Source organism: Pomacea canaliculata, linkage group LG13, assembly GCF_003073045.1.
Source record: "Pomacea canaliculata isolate SZHN2017 linkage group LG13, ASM307304v1, whole genome shotgun sequence".
NCBI classification, from domain to species: domain Eukaryota; kingdom Metazoa; phylum Mollusca; class Gastropoda; order Architaenioglossa; family Ampullariidae; genus Pomacea; species Pomacea canaliculata.
This window is the reverse complement of record NC_037602.1, coordinates 5,399,701-5,414,809: the sequence shown is the minus strand read 5'-3', so window position 1 is coordinate 5,414,809 and position 15,109 is coordinate 5,399,701. Positions and strand designations below refer to the sequence as shown.

The 15,109-nt window shown below is 44.2% G+C and overlaps 1 protein-coding gene across 1 annotated transcript in view; it reads left to right on the top strand.

Moving 5' to 3' along the window:
• LOC112554370 (ultraviolet-B receptor UVR8-like) overlaps nt 1-15,109 on the top strand; it is an 86,419-nt gene that overhangs the window by 59,276 nt on the left and 12,034 nt on the right. Inside the window, exons 8-12 of the mRNA XM_025222126.1 lie at nt 5,692-5,853; nt 6,528-6,720; nt 7,968-8,062; nt 13,612-13,779; nt 14,146-14,894. Coding sequence (XP_025077911.1) covers nt 5,692-5,853; nt 6,528-6,720; nt 7,968-7,989 — 377 coding nt within the window. The 3' untranslated portion in view covers nt 7,990-8,062; nt 13,612-13,779; nt 14,146-14,894. The remainder of the gene's footprint in view (nt 1-5,691; nt 5,854-6,527; nt 6,721-7,967; nt 8,063-13,611; nt 13,780-14,145; nt 14,895-15,109) is intronic.

Here is a 15,109-nt window from a genome sequence, read left to right as displayed (position 1 = left end):
ATGGTCTTCACAGGCCTCGCGATGTCACCATTGTCCACGTTTACACTTCTGCTTCCATGTTTATGAGTGAATATTTTTTTATTGGTATATCAATCTAATAGCCACAGTGGACAAAGTTCTATGTTTCTTTACCGAAAGAGTTCGCCAATAATTTCCAGTACAGTAGATCTACTTTGCGTTCATCTTTTTCTTTCTCTCTCTGTGTCTTTGGCAAGCCTGTGCTGCAGAATATCAAGTTTAAACATAAATTCGACACGAATCAGCGTGGACTTTGTGAGTTCGATTGTGGAAAGGTCTGGTGATGGTGTGTATGGACTTGTCACTCGACACGGGCTTTAAATACCTGATAAGTTTGCAGAAATAACCTAGGAGCAGGTGACTACTGCTGGAGGCTGTTTGTTTAGGGGTCTTCACTTCCGTGACCTCTGTTCTTCCTGCCTGCCCTCCTCGCGTGCGTACGGCATGTACCCGGAACAAGAAATAAACAAATGTCAGCCGCGCTGTGCCCTCGGTCCTGGGGTCACCTTCTGTGTGTTGAGCCTCGACAGTTCCTCCCCTTGTTGCCTGAGGTCTTCTTGTTGTGGATGTGGATCTGAGCACGTGATTAGTTAAGTGTTTGGTGATGTTACTGTTTTAATGTTACTTTGAGCGATTATTTATTTGAATTGGACACAGTTTTGATTGAAATTTGTGTGTAAAAAGAGAGATAGGTTCTAGCCTTTTGATACAACATATCTGGAAAAACCCCAAAAACAAACAAACAAACAAACAACAAAAAACTAAATGACACGAGAAACGAAAATTTTGTAAATATCATCGTAATCATCATCAGGGTTCAAGCTTAATACAAGGAAAATTTAAAGGGCAAACTGTTAATTGTGTATAATTAAATTTCTCAATATCTCTGAAGGGATGAAAATAAACAAATATTTAATGTCTTCTCTATTTTATGAGCAGTGAACAACTTTGTAAGAGGTGCATGTACGTCGTTAAAGTTCTAGGGTTGAAAAGGGTGGATCTGATGAACTCTGGTCGAATTCATATACGGGTACCTACCCTGCAGACATTTATACATGAAAAGTCCATAGATGAGCTAATCCTTGTGAGACTGGCTTCCTGGTGTTCGGTTTGTTCACTGTGTTGTTCATTGTATAATTTGTTCTGAAGTGAAGTTCACCAGTGCATCTCTATCCTCGCAGCACTTGTTATGGTTTCCTTGTCGATAGGAAGCAGGAGGCGGGGGAGGAGTCTGAAGGTCTATCACTGGCCCCTGCCGTGTTCTTTGACATACAGCAAAGGCCATGGCTATTTTTGTTCCTGAGGTTGCAGTAACATAGTCACAGCCTCACAACAATTGTTATCCCACTGCCAGTGAGGGGCAGGGACAGTTACAAAGAGATGGGAGGACCGTGCAGACACTGTATCCTAGCAGTCAATCTCTTTACAACTTAGGTTTTAGTGGGGAACGGGTGGTAGTGGGAAAGAAGATGCCGAAAAAAATGACTAAAAGAAATCGAAAACTTTTTTTTTTTACTACAGATATTTTTTTTCAGATTGAGAATCAAAGTGTCTTTTGAGCGCTAATCACAGCTGTGGTGATTATCTTGATTCGATAATTCCTTTAAAATCTTTACAAAAAGAAATCGACTTGCCCTTTTGGGGCCATAGTTATGAAGCGATGGTAAGTCGTTACCCTGGGGCAACATGGGGAACTCGAGGAAAAGCGTTTCCGAAGTTATAAAGCTGTTAAGTTCCCGATTTTGCAACTTACTCTCGCTTCATACCTATCCTGGAGTTGCTGTGGAAGATTTACGAGACTATCTGATTTCATTTCTTTAAACACTCTGCGAGTGGATTAGAAAAAGTGTAAAAACTACACGAAAGAAAGAATGAAAGGCAAATTTCCTTGCTGACACGATGGCAAGAGCGATATCAGCGCCCCACAAAAAAGTTGCTAGAATCAGTGGGTATTTTTCAGGAGGTTATTTCAGGAGATTATTTATCTTTTTGTTGCTCCAAGAAGAAATTCTGGCGAAAGGAGTTTGGATAAGCGGAGTCTTATTCAGTGGAAAGGTAAGGACTAGATGCTAGGGGAGATGAAAGCGGTGTCATGGAACACTCCCCCATCCTTTACCTGCCAGCGATCCCCGCGGTCTCACTTGAAAACTCGCTCCCCTCTTTTTACCTGGGCTTGATCCTCCTGGTATTGTGCTGTTTCTTCAAGCTAATATTGACCGAGGCTGCTGTCCTGCTGCTTTTTCTGTTGTCAGACGTCTGTATTGTTGACTCGAAGGTTGTGCTGCCTCCTTCCGACACGTGTGTGTGTGCTTGTGTGTATGTGTGTGTGCTTGTGTGTATGTGTGTGTGTGCTTGTGTGTATGTGTATGTGTGTGCTTGTGTGTATGTGTGTGTGTGCTTGTGCGTATGTGTGTGTGTGTGTGCGCGCACATGCGCTCCCGTGTCCAAACTTCTTGCATTGGCGATGCATGTGCAGAGGAAAAGGAAGGTAGAGATCAACACACTTGCTGACAGATGTCTGAAGTGATTTATGTCCCGGCCTCTAACTTAACTATCCTGCACCACTGAGGCGTGGCAACTTATTTTTGCAGCAGTTCCCTAACGAATATTTACTGCTTACATCTGACCGCCCGAGAGATAAACTCTTATAAACATGTTTTGACTGGGACCGTGAGCAACGTCACATCCGATATTGGCAATGGCACAGGAAAGCCTTTCAAAGTGTTCTGAGCCGACAATCTTGTCTTTGCAGGATCGTTCACTTTTTCATCGCTGAAGAAAACAGAAGTAACCCTCACAAAGTAAGAATGCAAACAGAAGGATAACCAGTAAATAGATGGCCAACACGCATTTTTTTCTTCCCTCCATCCACGGAAATCTGTTGAAACAGAAACGCACAGTGAAAGATAAAGACATACACAGATGCTGCTGCTGCTGATAATAATACTAATAATAATAATAATAATAATAATAATAATAATAATAATAATGGGTATTTATAATGCACAGCATCACGACCAATATAGACCAGAAAAAAGAAGACAGAAAGACAAAAAGAATAAAAGACAGAAGCGTTGTTGTTTGTCACAGTGCATTCGTAAAATTATTCATATTTCTATTTTTCGCTTTGTGTGTGTGTGTGTGTGTGTGTGTGCAGAGTTTAGGATTTAGCTTATAAGGTTCATTTGCGTATGACATGATTTTAATTAATAGTCAAGTGTTTTTTTTTTTTTTTTAATCTGGAAGAATTCTCCTTTAACTTCCCCCGAATCCATCTATACTCTGGCTCAAGTCTTTCCAACATCAACACTCTCTCCACCTTTCGCAGGGTCAGGTACATGGCGTAATACGGGTACGTGAATTACCACATTAACATACCCGTCCACGTCTCTCATCGGCTTTGACGACCTGCGCACGTGACACACGTGACATCGTGACTTCAAGTGCTTGACCTCATCTGGGCATGTCGATATTTGAACACTCGCGTCCCCCGAATGTAGGCGGGGTATTTTAATATCGCACACTGATGTCAGCCCAGCCATTAAAACAAAACCAAAAAGTGAGCATCGCAGTAGGCCTTTAATATGTTCCTTTGAAACAGGAGACAGACATGCGGCTTTGTGCAGACACGTGACAGAGGAGTCTGTCCCATTCTTCCCTTTCATCTGCCGATGGCTGCACGAAATGCGATAAGCTATAACTTAAAAGAGATGTATCGTATATCCGATATGTTTGAGCTGTCTCCGATCCAGCCTTTTGCCTTTAAGCTTATCAAACGTAAAGTGTGACACTCCATCCTCTCTCCCGATTCCCTCAGCAAAAAAGTATAAATTCATCAAACTGTCTGAAGCGAACTAAAAACTTCACAAAAGAGATTAGTTTTTCATTTTTATGGTGTTTATTCCTGCCTTCCGAAATGAAACTGTGCGTGTGGATGGGTGGGCAGAGGGGTGGATGTGGTGGGTGTTTATGTATTATTATGGAACCTGAGGTTTTTCTGTTAACACTGATTCGATTTACTTGAAATATTTTTGTGTTTTTATTTCCATGAATTTTATTGCTGACACAGAGTAAAACATCAACAGTGAGATCCCCTGCTGAGAAGGAATGAAATAAAAGAAACATTTACCTGCTATTTTCTCGGGATAACAGTATCGTAATATGGTGGCTTTACTCCTGATTTACCAGTGCAACCACAGTCAGGGTTACAGTACCCGGTTAAAGTCTCGACAACTTACAAGGGGGTGAAGAGTGCATTTCCAGAGTGAAGGAAGGAGAACTCTGATGATGGAGACGGGAGATAATTTCCTTGCTCGTGGAGCCAAATGATGATTAATCATTGGTTCATTACAGAAACGGCGACATTTTTCACAGGTGGTTCATAAACATGGTTAGTCCCCAAAACATGTAGAAAACAAAATTAAACTGAAGCCTTGGAAGGAAAAAGAACTGGTAAGCGTGTAAATTTTCTAAAAATGCGTTTGGAAGAAAATATAGTTCCCTGATGCAACGAATATACATGCATCTGGTCTACTTCATACTGTTTACAGACTAAATAACACTGTACATAACATTTTCAAAGGTTTGAAGTATACATGAAAGAATCAACAGTACACGTGACTTGATTAGAAGGCAAAATGTAAGCAGGGCATGATGCAGGGTTTGCAGGACATCAGGGGTTAGCCTGGGCTGGCAGGGTCAACGGGTTAGCAGGGCTTGTGAAAGGATGACCAGAATAGATATAAAGAGTCATTTCCGGTCTTGGGGAAATTTTTTAAGGGGGAATAGGAAAAAAAGGAAAGAGAGAGGGCTTCTGTCACTCCTCACCAAAAAAACACCCCCCAATCTCCATCCCCCCCCCTCCACGTGCACACACACACTCACACACACACGCACACAGAAAACACACACACACCGCACACAAAAACTAAGTGGATTTTCACCACTAAACCTTCGCACAACACCGGCCGGATCCGAGGGTCTGAGGGGCTGCCTTCTCTGTTTGATTCTCGGGATTGTGGCAGGTTTGCGCTGATTTGAAAGGCGCACGCCTGGGTCAGGTCCGAATTCTTTGCACCTAACTGCCAATGTTTTCCGACCGACCTTCAAAAGATCCCCGTGTCCAGGGTCCGGGGGCCGCGGGCAAACGTGATGTCTGTGAAGATGTGGCCGGGCCAAGGCAGAGAAAACATACAATTACGTTCTGGCTAACAAGAGTATGATGTTGAACTGACTGCAAAGAAAGCGTGTACAGAATGGCTGGAATTTTTTGGGTCAAGAATTTTTTTTTTCTTTTCTTTCTGCTGATGTAGTCGCTTTTTTTTTTTTTAATTAACGGACGAAGCGCGGTGCGCGCGCACACCCACACACTCTACAATCAAGACAGATGATAAATAAGTTAACTACTTTTACAATAAAGTCACTTGTATAAACATTGTATAACAATATATTGTAAGAATGTTATTAATTCTGTGTCCGAACATGTAAACACCTCGTGGAGTCGTCGACCTAACATTGATGGTCTCGTCACACCACACACATCTCTTGACTGTCTACCCTAGAGAAGACAAACGACATCTTACATACATTCTACTCCCACCCGAGTAAAAAGTAACGGATAACACACGATGCCGATTCATTTATTACTTTTTATAGTTAATTGATTTATTGCAGTTAAAGGCAAAGTCTACTCATGGGGCTTTGGACCTGATGGTCAGCTGGGACTTGGTCCTGACCTTCTGACCTCCGCTAAGCCTCATCGTCTTCGCCACTCGATGCTTGCCGAAGGTGTGTCACGGGTGGCTTGTGGCGACGCTTTCTCGGCAGCTGTTACAGGTAAATCTCTACCTGACTGTCAACCAGTCTTCCTCTTTCTTTCCCTCCTTGTTCCGTTTTCTTCCTCGCCTACCGCCACGCGCACCTGTGTGAGTGTGTGCGTGTTTCTATGTTTATATATGTGTGCACGCGCATGTGGTACACGAATAGTTTCTGATGTCTGTGTTTTCACTTCTGTTTTTCTAAAATAAAAATTCACTGATGTCAAGCAAATGGTAAAGCGTCTCTGCAATACAAATTACTTGCAGTAAAATTATAGTGCTTTGTGCGCAGGACATATTTTTGCTTGACATGTTATGTAAAAAAGAAATAATAAGAGCTGTTATAAATAGAAGACATTATTCATGAACTGTTTTTAGAAGAATAAAACCTGTTATAAAGCGACGAAGGTTAGAAAGAACAGTTGACAAATTTGTTGACTTCATCTTAAAATGTGATTGATGATGAACTTTGGGGACATTATGTGTAAAAAAAAAAAATGCAAATATCTTCCCCTCCCCCGACTCTCTCTCTCTCGCTTCCTCTGAGTGAGAGAGAGGGAGAGAGAAACTTTTCTATTCAGTGGGTATATATTAGCCGCTAATGTGTCCTCCCAGTCTTGTCTACTGTCATTAGCCGCTAATGTGTCCTCCCAGTGTTGTCTACTGTCATTAGCCGCTAATGTGTCCTCCCAGTGACCGGCCGACCTGTGCATGTGGGGTCGCAACAGTCACACCATAGAGACAGGCCTGGGCTCCTTACACCGTGTGTTCGAACCCAGGTGTCTGACTTGGGGAGCAGAGAGAAGCCCGACCCTCCCAGAGTCGGGGACAATCCGCAGTGTGGAGTGTGGCGCCTGGCATGCAGCAGCTCTGATAGGTCTCCCAGGTAAAATAGGGAAAATGTGTGTGTATGTGTCTGTCTGTATGTCTTCCTGTCTGTCAACAAGCTGAGAACAAATCGCTTCCAAACTCAGATTATTTCTGTTCTGCGTTCCGTCACAGAAACATATATGTAAGTGAATCGTATTCCTCTTGTGAACCATTTCGCATTCGGCTGAATTCACTTATAATTATTCCTCCTTTTTTTTTTTTTTTTTTTTGTAGATGCCCTTTCCTCTCAGCCACAAATACTTCCCCATCATAAAAACAAGTCCTTAGCATCCTCGCTCCTCTCATTACCTCCCACTTTCTTTCCTTTACTTACACACTGACCTTCTGCGCCCCTCTTGACCTTTTCATTCCGCATAATGTATGACAGGAAAGGAGACTAGAAAATAAAGTAGCTACCTATTACAATGGGAGCAGAATTAAGCTTAATATAGATTTTCTGCATGAAAACCTCTTGTGTGATGTTTACCCACCGCAACTCTCGCAACCTCTCAGATTTATCACTTCCCTTCAAGATACGTCACTTGTCCCGGAAGTATAAACCTGCCATCCTTGGCTTTCCTCTCGTGAGTTACATAACTGCCTGCGTTATATATTATGAGGCCAGCATCCAGAAAAAAGTGTGGCTGTCAGAAGGTACACTCTGTCACAGGAGGCCATGAATTTGTTCTGTTTACAAACTGGTTTCGTCCGTTGGCCCGTAAGAGCGAGGAAGAACACAGCAAGCAAACCGTCAAAAACGTGTCAGTCCAATGTAACCATGGCAATGTCGCAATCCCATTGGTTATGTAGTCACATTTGTATCCAGAATTTTGAATCCAGAACTGCATCCGTTCTTTCTAGATGATAGTCATTGGATTGTGCACTTCGGATAAATATCTTTGTCGAGCTGTTGTTTTACTCGCTTTTAAATCAAATTTATTTTTTAAAGGAAGGATGATGTCAGGTATTGTAGTAGAGCAGGGGTGGGCAATTAATTTTTCCAAGGGGCCGGATGAGAAACTGGGATGGTTCTAGAGGGCCGGACTAATATAGTTAACTCAGTTTTACCCAATACTGTTTATATAGTATATTTACTGGTTCAAAGACAGGAGGCGGGCCGGATCCGGCCCGCGGGCCGGCGTTTGCCCAGGTCTGTAGTAGAAGAATGTGATAACAACAAGAGGTTCTTCAACCTACCGTGCCCCGCCACCCCTCAGCATCTCTGATATCATTTATTTATTTCTGATTCCATTTTCATTTCAGAACCTTTACCTCACTCGAGTGACTCAGACGAGTCGGATGCAGAAACAGAAGATGGCAGCATCCACAGTGTCAGTTCTTGGACCAGCTCTGTGCAGGTGACTGCAGACATATTCTTCTTTCCCTTTTTCTCCATCCCTTTCTCTCTTTCGTTCTCTCACTCATTAAATTTCCCAACTTTTTTTTTACACTCTTAAGGGCATCATTTTCTTCTCTCTTTTTTCTTTTTTTTCCCTTGTGCTTCAGTTCTGATAGTCAGGCACATGTGTATCTAAAATTTATATCTCCTTTTTTAATATGACTGTAACGAAACCCAGCGATGGATAAAACAACCGCAACAACAAAATAAAGGAAGTTTGCCCTCCGTATGAGGTCATCCGAATGTCAGGTCACTCACGAGGGACATTAATATGGAGATTTTTATTACAATGTGAATTGTCCTTGCGACCTTTATACTTTTATTTCCAGCAGCTTCTGACAACAATTTCACGAACGTAGATGATTTTCAAATCTGTAAAAACTCTTTATTTTCCCGCTTTTTTTTCGGCCAAGCCAGGTGTTTACTGATAATAGAATTGACCAATGGAAATATTTTAAACTTATCCTACGTCCATTTCTAAATATTTTCCTGTAAATAGACCTCACTGTTTTGAACAAAGAAGGTAGGTGAGGACACCATCAGTGGCGTGACGACTTTGAAGACTAATCACCCGAGGAGGACCGACATCGTCAGGGAACGATGATGTATAGAGTCGCTGGCCTGGCTTTTATCAGAAATGGGGAGGGATGAGGTAGGAATTACCCTGATCGTGTCTGGGTCTTATCTTCTACCGCAGAGCACCTTACCCTGCCCCATCTTCCACCCACCCTTGCCCCTCCCAAGCTAACCGCGACGATGTTAGTTCCTAGTTAGCCTCCTGTCCTAATCTCTCTCAAGTTTGTGCCTAGTTATCCTGATTTTCGCTGGAGTATTGGCGGCCAGAGAGGAGGTTGGAGGGGTAGGGACTGGGAGTGTGTGCTGGGGTGGGTGGTGAGACATCTCGCGAGATTGGCAACATGACGTGGCAGGACGCGGTTGCTTTATGACAAACACGGTTTCTCGCTTGCCAATTAGCCGAGGTTTATGCGAGAACGTTGTCCGCAGACTCCACCCTTCTCGAAACCTTCTACCCGAGCCGGAGTTCTTCAAGTTGTCCTTCCCGAACTCTTTGTACGATGTCTACGTTGTACTTATCAACCGAACGACATCTGATGCCACCCGCCCCCTGTCACCCTTTCATTTGAAAAAAACATGGCAACAGACTTTATCCCATCATCATCATCATCATCATCATCATCATTATCATCTAGTCCAAAGTATGGGAGCATAAAAATAATCCCTGGCATTTGTTTTCAAAGAATTTCTGATATGGTCTTCCCAGTCATTAGCGATGTAATTAAAGGTTTGCCGCTTTGCCAAGAAGAAAACCACAGTAGCTGAGGAAAAAAAGATTAGCTTGATAGCAAAAGGCTGAGGGTTCGGTAGAAAAAGTCTAGAGGATACGCAGAAAGAGGCTGAGATGATTAGGTTGCTAAATTTTGGTAGGAAAGGTGGAGAGGTTGCGGTCGAAGACGAATGTGAGGTTTAGTACAAAAGGTTGAAAGGTTCCGGAGATTCTGCCAGGTTCATAAAGTGCGAGCCAATATGTAACTTTTAGCGAGGCTATCATATTTTTTTAACTGTCGCTGGCTGTTTTGCACGCCTGGATTACCATGTACCTCATGAAGAAAGCCGGAGGGATCTGCTGCCTCGTGTGAAGCGGCCCGTGGAAAGGGAAATGGTATCTGGCTGACTGTAAGCATCCGCACGTCTTTGATCTCCGCGGTTAGTTCACTGTCTCGTGAAGAATATTTTTTTTTTCTCTTTCTCTCTCTCCGACTGCGCAAGGCTCGGCTCGGCTGTAGGCCAACAGACATTTTGCAGGCAAAGTCTGCGAGTAAGGTGCTACTGCACATGCGCGGGGTTAATTGCCAACGGTTAGAGACAAGCGACGGTTAGAGACTGAGGCAGTTTTTTTTATGTTTTTACAGCGCCTGGTGCGAAGACATGTGAGACAGTCATTGAGAGTGCATGTCATAACCTTCCTTTAACAGGAGTTCATTCCCTTGCGAACACCGAGCCTTTATTGTTTCCTCACCGCACCATCCCCATCCTTTCCCCCCGACCCCACTCATACACTTTCTGTAATGAAACGGTTGGAGTGTAACAGGTCAGAATGTCTTTGTTTTGTTCATTTCACTCTCTCGTTCACGCACGCACAGACACAAACGGGTAGGCAGACAGGTATATAATATTTATACATATATTGGATGTATGTCGTCAGCACACACACACCAAAGTATTAAACGGTATTTTATTTCCAAATATTTCATTTGTCGGATATGAAGTATATAATCATTATCTCAGTCATACAGTATGATTATGAAATTCAAAACATCAAACTTTTCTTTAATCAGTTGGACATTTATAATGGTATATTGAACAAGTCTCGTATCTACTTTCAAAGAGGAGGTAACATCAAACTTTTTTTTTTTGTATCCTCTAACAATCTGTATAGTCGTGTTTGCACTTCAACTGCCCCGTAACCCGTTAATGGCCAATAGTCTGGGGGCTAGGGTTACCGTGAGTTTGACCTACATCCGTAGGGTGTCCTCGAACACGATTGCCCTTTGACCCCAGCCTGTGCGCAGTTAGTCCCCTTTGACGCTTCTCGCTGCGCCTCTCGGCGGTTTGATGTCGATCGGCTTCTGTGATCCACGCAGTCCCTCCCCAGTCCCACCTCCCCGGGCCTCCCAGCGGCGCTTTCACAAGAGGGGCATGTGTCGGCTAATTAGCTGCCTCCTTTGATCTGGGAGACCTCACGTGATCGAGTTACGTCTTTGCCGGTACGGGACGTAAGTAAAGGGCGGTCGATAAGGTTCCGGGCTGCAGCGACTCGGCGTTGTACGTCATCAGTGCACTGCGGCGCCGACCTCGTAGAGTTCATGCAAGACACTCACCTCCCAGACCCCAGAATGCCAGGTGTGCCGCACCAGTTTTTCCTTCCCCCCATTTACCCGCTCGTGTTCGACATGCATGGCTTGTCCCGTAATCCACTAGACTTACCCTAAAGCTGAAGGAATTTGACATTCTTGATTAGTAAATTTCAGTAATGGCGGTTATCACCAGAATGTTTTTTTCCGTTTGTTTGTTTTTTTTTCTTTTCTTCAAGTTTTGTCGTTCATGAGAAATTGGCCTAAAATAATGACTCGACCTTTCCCGAGCGGAACAGCACAACTTAACTTTCAGACTAACATTTTCCCCCAAGATGCATTGTGTCATATTTTCTAAAATTATAGACTCCATCCACTTTATAACCGAATGAGAGCATTGCTGTGTGCGGGCAAGTTTGTTACGATGTAAAAAAAAAAAAAAAAAAACAAAAAAAAACAACAAAAGCCGACAGTTCATATTAGGACTAATAAACACGCAGACGACAAAGCTGCAAACCATTAATTCAATGCATGGACGAAGAAAGGAAGTTAAGGAGTTCCAGACAAATTTACTAGGTTACTCTGGACGATGTGTTTCGAGGCAGGAGTTGAAAACTTGTTGGTTTCAAAAAAAAAAATAGAAATAGGAATTCTAAACAGTGGCGCTGGAGAAGAAGGAACGGATTCCGAATGTCATGAATGCCAAAAGGTACAAGTAAGAATTTCCTGGCTCCATATTCCAGAACTTTCAGTAAATAAAATTTTTAGAATAGGTCGCTGTTCTGTTATTTAACTTGTAGTCTAGCCTCCATCATATCGTACTACAAAATCAATTTAAAAGATTAGAACAAAGAAACTATTTTTCTGTAAAGGGTACCATCGTCCATGTGCTGGAGCTGCAGCAGGGAACCTGCACTCTTTTGATCCGGGTCCCAGGAAAGCTCACAGCAAACGAGGCAGTTCAAAGGCGCGGTGGAGCCCTCACGCCAAAGTTATTACATGGCAGAAGGAGAAAAGTTCCAGAAGCCTTCGGTGGCAGGCGCTGGGTTCGGCGGGGAGCAGGCAAGCGGCCACGCGTTGCTCGCCGGGAGCGCTCTCGGCAGCTGGTCGCGCGGGACGTCGGCCGCGCCTTTCATCTATTGTTGTTGCGCGAGCGAAAAGGCGAACCTTGTTCTCTACCGTTACGTTTCCTGCCTGCAGAGTGATTGGATCATTTGGGGTCCAACGGTTTGATCCGGGGGTCGCGGCGGTCGGGGCCAGTGCGCATGGGGGACGCGTGCTTTTGAGGCTAGCTCGCCGGTGGAGTTCTGTTTTGTCTCAGGCTTGCTTTGCGGTTTGGACCCCAGCCATATCCATCAAACAGCGGAAGCGAAGAAAAAGAATAAGATAAGGGAGAAATTTGGGCTAATCAAGTAATGCTTTTTGATTGATTAGATCCCAGAGATTAAAACTAATTTTATTAGCTCGGTGAGAGCGGTTTTTTTCTGTGGGTGTTTCTCTTTCTGCCGGGTTTGTTCCGACCATTCCTACCCCTTTTCCTTACCCTCCTCCCTCTCATGAACCTTCCCTAGAGCATCGCACTGAGGTCCCAGTAGGGGTAGCCTCTGGAGAAGGGTGGGTAATGATTCAGAATGAGGAACAGGGGCTCCGCTACGGGGGCTCTAATTAGATAAGGCTGCCCCCACAGGCCGCGAGTAGGCTTGGGTGAAAGGAGGAGCGGCGGCGGCACAAGGGTGGGTGCCTGGTGAAACAAACTGCTGGCAAAGTGACAGATTTGGGCAGTCGGTGCGACACTCGCCCCCGCCAAGCGCAGCGATCACGGCCCCGACACCAAAGACGGGGGAGAGACAGCATGCCTTTGACCCCAGATTGGTGCCATCTTTGATGAGTGCATGCAGTTTTGTCCTTTCCGCTCCCCCTCCTTCCCTCTGTCTCTCTGTACAGGTCTCTCCCGTCATCACCCTTCCCCACCACCACCGCCAGCCACTAAAAGCATCGTCACCTTCCATCTGCCATGGTAGAGGCATCTGGTAGGGCACTTGCCAGAAGCTGGACCTTCTTGGACTAATTTCAAGAGATGTGATTTTTTGTTTTGTTTTTTGATGTGTGCGTGTGTGTGCCAGTCATGAGTCTGTGCTTTCGACTGTGTTGAGAAGGGCTTCACACTATTATAATTAGTATTGGCTATTTTTATACAAAAAAGCAAATTTACCCATGATGTCTACAGTTGGCTGTGGGCAACTATATTATCGTTGATTGTTCATAAATCTTCGCATTACATTTAGAGACCATTTTCTTTTTACAAAAAGAAAGTCCTTTTATTTAAAAAAAATGAGCTAACATTCTCCTTAAAACTCGGATTCTTAATCCCCAAAAGAGAGCATTGCCTTAAAAAAAAGTTTAATTGGAAGTAGCACTTTCCAGTCCACAAACAATTGACAAAAAGCTCCCACAGCTCTTCAGGGTCATCGATGAGAAGAAATGAAGGAAATATTAAGCATTATGGAGAGAGGCTGAGTTATTGCGATCATTTTTGCGCAGCTATCACATCACAAAGAAAATTATGGAACTAACTCAAGTAAAGTACAACGACGATGATAATGGCTATAATGACGATGATGATGCATTTTTGAAGGACTTTGGTGATGAAGACCTGAATACTACAGTTGGCGATATTGAAGTATCACCGCCGCCGCAAGCCACGTCGTCTTCAGGGTCAAAGGTCGCATCTTTGTGGTGCCCAGGGGACAGACCAAGCTGACTCTGGCAGAGTTCTATGCTACAACAGATAGCAACAGATCAGGTCAGGAGGTTCTCTTACCAGTTATCAAGGATTTAGATAATGAAAAAGTGTTACATAGCTGATTTACGACAACCACGAAACTCATCATATACACGAGTGCTCTTCTGTGTCGCTGTCAGTGTTAATAACAGACTGTCATTTCTGGAAAGACGATAAAAGAACGAAATAAAAAAAGATTCTGAGTTTTTTTCTATGGCATTGGGTGTTCTTACGTTTGTCATATTTTGCTAGGTTGTCGTTTTTAAAGGCTTGGCACTTCAAAGTTTTACTTCTTTACTGACTTTAGAGGAACTTAGAGCCTCGTTTGAAAATCTTCATCATGCGTCAGTCGTGATGTTTTTCTCTTTCTTTCTATGTTACTTACAGTGGCGAGCTTAGACAAAACGTTTGTAGCGCCGACTGCAAAGAGAGGTAAACCGCAAGTGTCTCTAGTATGCTGCCTCGGTTTGGTGCCAGAACGATCTGCAATCGCCGCCCCCAGGTCCCTGTCCGTAGAGGTGCCAACGGCGACAGGTGAACCAGACTCCGACGAGGAGGACCCGCTCTCGCCCTCCGCCAACTCTTCCGCAGTCCACCTGCTGAGGTCGACCAGGTTCTCAGAGAATCAAAGGTAAAGTCATCTTGCCAGCCTCCCCAGAGTCCACAAGCAAAAGACTGCGATTGTGTCGGATGATGGCTCCTCGCGAAACGCTGTGGGCGTGAAGCCGCCATCTTCCGGAGTCAGTGGCAGAGAAGGCGTTCACGTGACTGCAAGCAGGTCGAAAGTCACGCAGTCAAAGGTCGCCAGTACTGTGCAGGTCAGCCGCACGCCAGCCAAGAATTTCTCCTTGCCCAGAGAACCCACCGTAGTGGTCAACAAGCGCATGGACTTCCTGGACCCCAGCCAACTCCTGACGGGCTCAGGAGCACACGTGACAGGCACGTCAGCCAGAACATTTGGGGTCAGATCAGACAATGACCTCGGCAGCCTCACCAAAGAACAAAGCACCACGAGCATCCCTGGTCCTACGGAGGGCATGAGAGAGAGGTCAGGAGACGTCATCAGGTCTGGGATTTCAACGTCTGGCTCCAACGGTCAACATGTGCCGATAGTCCAGCTTGAAGGCGTCCTCGGGGTAAGATTTTGTTTCTGTTTTGAATTTTCTTTATAAAATTTAGTATCGAGGCTGCTTAGGCATAGAAGTGCTTATCTCGAGAGCTTACAAACTGCCATGTGTGACCTCAGAGAGTCAGCCATCAACTCCATCTAAAAATAATTTTGTCATGACCTTATTTTCAAGTGGAAAAACGGGAGCAAAAACAGGAAGAGATTAAAAAAGCATTCTCTTAG